General features: G+C 33.4%; 1 protein-coding gene across 1 annotated transcript; it reads right to left on the bottom strand.

The window, feature by feature from the left end:
• Positions 1 to 4,807: 4,807 nt before the first annotated feature.
• Positions 4,808 to 5,470, bottom strand: LOC105789516 (uncharacterized). Its single transcript, XM_012616885.1, has 2 exons — positions 5,093 to 5,470; positions 4,808 to 4,990 (listed from the first exon to the last, which is right to left on the bottom strand). Exons 1-2 carry the CDS (start codon positions 5,468 to 5,470, stop codon positions 4,808 to 4,810), a joined length of 561 nt encoding a protein of 186 aa, XP_012472339.1.
• Positions 5,471 to 6,379: the final 909 nt, after the last annotated feature.

Here is a 6,379-nt window from a genome sequence, read left to right as displayed (position 1 = left end):
AATATTCGCAAATACACACATTTAATTAATGTTTTAATGCACATAATCTCTCTTTATAATCATCAATTCGCAGCACAAACTTGTACACAAAGCATGCTTATCGAATTCACATCTAATTTCACTTTAAGTGTCACAACTATGCTCATTGTGCCATCACATATCCAACCACATATGTGTGCATTAAAATTAGACTATCTCATACCACATACAAGTATTCACTTACAGTATCTGTCATATTAGCATCAGATTCCACAACTCGACATTCATTAAGCATAATTTCACAACAAGGAAAAAAGTATAAGAAAGACTTATACTCAGAACTTAAGATAGGGCTTAAGGCTATTCCTACACTCCCAATTAACACTACAAATCACGCATACTCGTAGCAACTCCAGAACACTCACCAAGCATGCTTCCACTTACTAAACGAAAGCTCAAACAAGCTTTTCCTTGCCTTTAGACTTGCTCGTACTGGCTCTCGATTGATCCGACACTTTACACACATAACAATCACATTCCAAACTCAACAAAAACAACCTTGAACACAACCAAATATCAAGGAAAACACAATTCAATCCTTTCATTTCTCACTACTAAAAACTAGCTAGTTTTGCCGAAATTAAAGTTTTGAACTTCTAATTTCATTTCTAATCCTCAATTTAAATTTCAAACATCCTAAATATCATTTAACTTTATATCTAAACCATTAATTTCACCTAAATTTATGGTTTTAAAATTTCCAAAAAATTCAAGCTCTCAATAAAATGTAAAAGGGAAATGTTTGATTCTTAAAATTCAGTTATGAACTATCAAATTTAAGTGAAATACCTTTTAATTAGGTTAGAATGAATCAAAATAACTTTGAAAACATGGGTTTACTCCATATTACAAGATTTTCCATTTTTAATCCAAGCTTACTTTAAAAACATCAAATCCAAATAGAATCTTTTAAAACTCGATTTAAATTAACAACACTCTTTATTTCATCTTAAAAAGTAAGAATATTTCCTTGATTTGATGAAAACAACGATCTACAACTCTAAATCAGGATTTGAACTCAAGAAGAACAATGACAAATTTGGGGAATAAAATGTGATTTTTGTTTGAAATTGGGGTTTATTTTTGTGTTTGGAAGTTTAATAAATCTGTAGGAATAAATCAATTTCGAAGAAACTCTTTGATTTTAGGTTTTGGGGAACTTTTGAATGATTTGGGGTTTTGAAAAGAAGGGGAAGACGTGGGTGTTCTCCCTGAAGGAGACTAATTTAAAAAATTGGGCAATTTGCCCTTTTGGTCACTCCCTATTTCTTCCCTATCACAATTAGGTCCTAATTCAATTAAAATCCATTTTTTTAAATTAGACCTCAAAATTAAGTTTTTTTAAGCTAGTTAATAAAATAAAAACCTAATTTTGTTACTCTAATACTCTAATTACTCATTTACAGCCCTAATTTGTGATATCTTACACAAACCTTCGGTTTAAAAACCCAATTCTACTACCCAATCTTCGGGATGTGAGATGTTTCTAAGAGAATTTCATTAATTTTTTGTTGTATTTCTTCATATAGATTTAGATTATTAATTTTCCTTTTAATCTTGCAATATTTTGATATGTGTCATGGTTTTACACATCTGTAACATTTTATTATTTTATCTATTTTATTTTGATTTTTGTTGTTGCTTTTCCTTTCTATGTTTTCTATAGTTTGGCTTTTTATAATATTCTGAAATATTCTTTCTCTTATTCTTTGGTTTTACAAGGCAGCATGTTTTTGAAGAAGAAAGTTCATTTCTGATGTCAAATTGGTGGCAGAATGATCATAATTCCTTTCTACATTGACATCTTTATTTTTAAGTAGTTTTTTAATTTTAAATCTTTACAAATTTTTAAGCCTTCGTTTTAGGTGAAACTAATTAGTTCACCATATGTAAGTTTTCATATGAAATAATACCTTTGTAATTTTCTCTAATTCGATTTCTAACTTTTCTCTTAATAAAGTAGGAAATCTGCTAGAAACTTTTCTTTCCAAAACGGTAGTTGGTTATAAGATCTTTCCATAACTTTAATCATAAAGACATTTTTATATCATTTAAAATTAGTTAATTTTTGCATTTTAAATTTGATAATAGTACTAAATTTCTATCTTTAAGATGAAAAGGATCTCTTATAAAGTGTTTAGAGATTGTGAAAATTAAAGTTGCTCCTTCATCTTGGATTTCTTTTCCTTGTTCAATTAAAATAATTCTTACTCAATCATATTTTTTATTGCTTTTAAAATTTCTTCTTCATGGGTCTTAGTGACTGCATGGTCCTACCATCCTTTTAAATGACCAATAAATCCAACAACTAAAATATGAGCTATAGCATGATCATTAATTAGTCTATTTTGGTTTTGAGTTTTATAAACATTTGAAACCATTGTCATTTGTTGTAATAAAATGAGAATGTTATTTTCAGACATTCTCTCTATATTCCACTCATAAATTGTATTAGCATTATATTTATTTGGAAAAATAAGTTTCTCTTCAATATTACGATCAGGTACAGTGATTTTTTTGATAAAATAATCTTTTTGGTTGTTTCCAAGTCATTTTGTTAATTTGTTGCTCGTCTGATTATTTAGAGTTAGATTGGGAGGATTTGTGTAACATATTTAGCAACACCTTCAACCCGACCTAAACATTATGGCAAAACTTGGAAATGTTACGTAAAACAATTATAAATTTGACTTTTGCTTCTCAAAAACATCGTGTATTTTTGTTACTCAAAATAACCGTTTTATTTACAAAACGTGTTGTCATACTTATTTAGTAAAAACCGTTGTTTGCTTATATTTTCTAATTAAATTGTGAATCTTGCAACGGAAAAATAGTTGTTTTCATAAAAGCATTTTATCGAATGTCATGCCAAAATACATGGTAAAAATCTAAAACCAAAACAATCCCAAATGATCAGAAAGTCCAAAAATACAAAACTTTCAAATCATAATTTTAAAAAAGTTATATTTAAAGGAATAGCATCCACGGAAACGTGGACATAACCGAGCTCCCCTCACACCGGCCTGCCTAATTCTGAGGGTTACCTGAAAATTATCAGACAAACAGAGAGTGAGTTTTTATAACTCAGTGTGTAACTCATAACGAAACATGATTTGAAATTCATTTACATGGCAGAGCAGATACCAACAAGCATTTTATACAGAATCAAAATCATATCAGAGTAGTACAAATGCAGATATATATATATGTACCTAATCCTACCCCCATCCTCTACACACCGGCTCCGACCATCCCACCACACCATGTTGGTTATAAAACACCCACCCAAGCCTACACACCGTTTAGTGTCCATACGACACTTTTCAGAATAATCGCAATAGTGCTGCCAATATAATGGCGAGTTATTGCCTTACACGAAACACTTCTTCCACACAATACATGTCCCACCACATAGTTAGATATAAACAAAAATATCATATACCAAAATTTACATATCATACATGGTCGTATAATAGATGTAGAACATGTTTTGTACATAATAGATCATACATATCTCATTACAGTACAAGAATTTAAACATGATCTACGTCATATTTCATACTAACAGATTAATAGAATTCATGTTTAATAGCTTATATAACCACATACCGACCGCACGGAAGGCCCATAGTCAATCGGGACGACATGTACGACCTTAGGGAAAAATTTTAAGTTTTTGCCCCATACAGCCCAATTTGCCTTACCCTTGTGACCCATACGGCCTAAATTGTTTAGACCGTATGTCACACACGGCCAGGGACATGACCTATCACAGGGCCATGTGTGGCGTCGACAAGCCAGAATTTTGGCCTTCGCCGTTCGCTGTTTTTCAGGTTTCTCATTACACACCTGGTTCGATTTCAACGAGAACGCAACCACAAGACTCTCGAGACCTAAATACAACAAATAAAACGATTAATTGAAGTATCTAGGCACAAGATAGCCAAGAATTGAACTCTTTCAAAACACCAAAAACTCCTTCATACTCTAACCGATAATCAGACCGTAATCGCACAAAATTACGATGTTGAAGGAGTTCCAAACGTCTTATGACTCTCACCTAAACGCAACAAACTAATTAATCAACGATAACAAAATTTCACAACACCAATTGCATCCCAAAACCCCTAAATTAAACAATCAAAGAACTAACTAAAACGTTACCTAAAAGGAGCGAAATTTAAGGCCCAATAAACACCAGTCCAATGTTGAAAAAAGATTCCCAAAACAAAATTGAAAAGACAGATGAACCGATGAAAACAAGACAACAAAATTTTGCAATTTCAAATTGCGGCCTGACTTAGGGGAAAACAATGGGAAACCTGGGTTTCGGGTTTCTTTCTTTCTTCTTCTTTTTATTAACTAAAAATAAATAAAACCAAAAGAAAAACATAAAATGGAATTAAACATAAATTAAATACTTGTTTCAATTTATTTCAAAACAAGCCTAAAAGATAAAACATTTAAAAATAACTACTTGATTTATTATTAATATATTTTATTTATTTTACTTTTTTCCAATAAACTGATTTAAAATTCACTCCAAAATTATTTCGACAACAAAACATATTTTATTTAAAATTAAATAGGCTTAGGAACAAAATGATTGAATTGAGACTCGAACCCAAGACCTCCGACATAGAATTAAACCACTTAACCGCTAATACAAATCCTTAATTTATGATAGAATTCGTAAAACAGACTTTAATAGATCAGGGTGTTAGAACTCTACCCCCTAAAAGAAATTTAGACCTCGAAATTTACCTAACTAAAAAAGATGCAAATATTGCTGACGAATTGAATCCTCAAGTTCCCACGTCGCTTCCTCAGTGCCATGATTCTGCCACCGAACCTTAACTAACGGAAAAGATTTCCTCCTTACGACCTTAACATATTCATCCAGAATCTGAACCAGCTCCTCCTCAAATGTCAAATCCAGTCTAACCTCAATCTACTCAACCGAAACAATATGAGCTGGGTCTGACTGGTACTACCTCAACATAGAGACGTGAAACACATCATGAATACAATCTTACTATCTCAACATAGAGACGTGAAACACATCATGAATACAATCTAACTCTAGAGGTTGCTCTAAATGATAAGCAACTAGTCCTACACATTTCAGAATCTGATACGGCTCAATGAACCTAGGGCTCAACTTGTCCCTACGTCTAAATCGTAGAACCTTCTTCCGTGGAAACACCTTAAGAAACACATAATCCCCCATAGAATACTCGATGTCCCTTTTTTTTAGATCTGCATAGGACTTCTGTCTATCAGAAGCCGCCTTAAGATGATCCAAAATTAGTTTAAGTTTATCCTCAATCTCAAAAACCAACTCAGAATCCAAAACCCGTCGCTCACCCAACTCAGTCCAACACAATGGAGTACAACACTTACGACCATACGGAGCCTCGTAAGGTGCCATCTGAACACTGGACTGGAAGCTGTTATTGTAGGCGAACCCGACTAACAGCAGAAAATCTTCCTAACTACCTCAGAAATCTATCACACAACTCCGAAACATATCCTCCAGTATTTGAATCACCTTCTCAAATTTACCATTCGTCTGAGGATGGAACACAGTACTGAAGTCTGACCTCGAAGTCAGATCCTTATGAAGTTTCCTTCAAAACTGAAAAGTAAAATGAAGATCTTTATTACAAATAATTGAGACCGGTACCTTATGAAGTCTCACAATCTCAAAAACATATAACTTGACCAACTTCTAAAGAGAGTAATCTATCCAAACAGGGATGAAGTAGGCAGACTTGGTCAAATGATCCATGATGACCCACACAGATTCCTTTTTAGTAGGTGTTAGGGGTAACCCACTAATGAAGTCCATAGTCACTCATTCCCATTTCCATAAGGGAATTTTAAAGGGTTGAAGCAACCCCGAGGGCAACTGGTGCTCAGCCTTAAATTGTTGGCACGTCAAACAACGAGAAATAAAATTTGTTACCTCCCGTTTCAAACCAGGCCACCAGTACAGTTCGCAAAGACATCGGTACATTTTATTCCTACCGGGATGCATAGCATAAGGGCTACTATGCACTTTCAGCATAATAGACTGTCTCAAATAAGAGTCATTAGGCACATAAACCCGCCCTCGGAAACACAGAACCCCATAACTATTTAGCCCAAAATCAAAAGTATTACAATCCTCCACTTGACGAAATCGCAGAACCAGAGAATCATCCCCCAACTGTTTATCCTAAATCTGGTCAATCCAAATCAGCTTAACTTGCAACTCGACTTAAAAGACTTCCATCGTCAAGCAGACTTAGGCGAGCAAACATCGCCCTCAAATCAGACATTTTCCTACGACTAAGAG

The sequence above is a fragment of the Gossypium raimondii genome, chromosome 2, assembly GCF_025698545.1.
Source record: "Gossypium raimondii isolate GPD5lz chromosome 2, ASM2569854v1, whole genome shotgun sequence".
Taxonomy (NCBI): Eukaryota; Viridiplantae; Streptophyta; class Magnoliopsida; order Malvales; family Malvaceae; genus Gossypium; species Gossypium raimondii.
The sequence above is the reverse complement of the archived record's forward strand: the minus strand, read 5'-3'. Positions and strand labels throughout refer to the sequence as shown.

Excerpts from the sequence above, each read along its gene's own strand:
- LOC105789516 (XM_012616885.1), bottom strand. The coding sequence starts at position 5,470 with ATGGCACCTTACGAGGCTCCGTATGGTCGTAAGTGTTGTACTCCATTG. Across the intron at positions 4,991-5,092 it reads GTATTCATGATGTGTTTCAC|ATTGAGGTTAGACTGGATTT; the intron begins GTCTCTATGTTG and ends TCGGTTGAGTAG.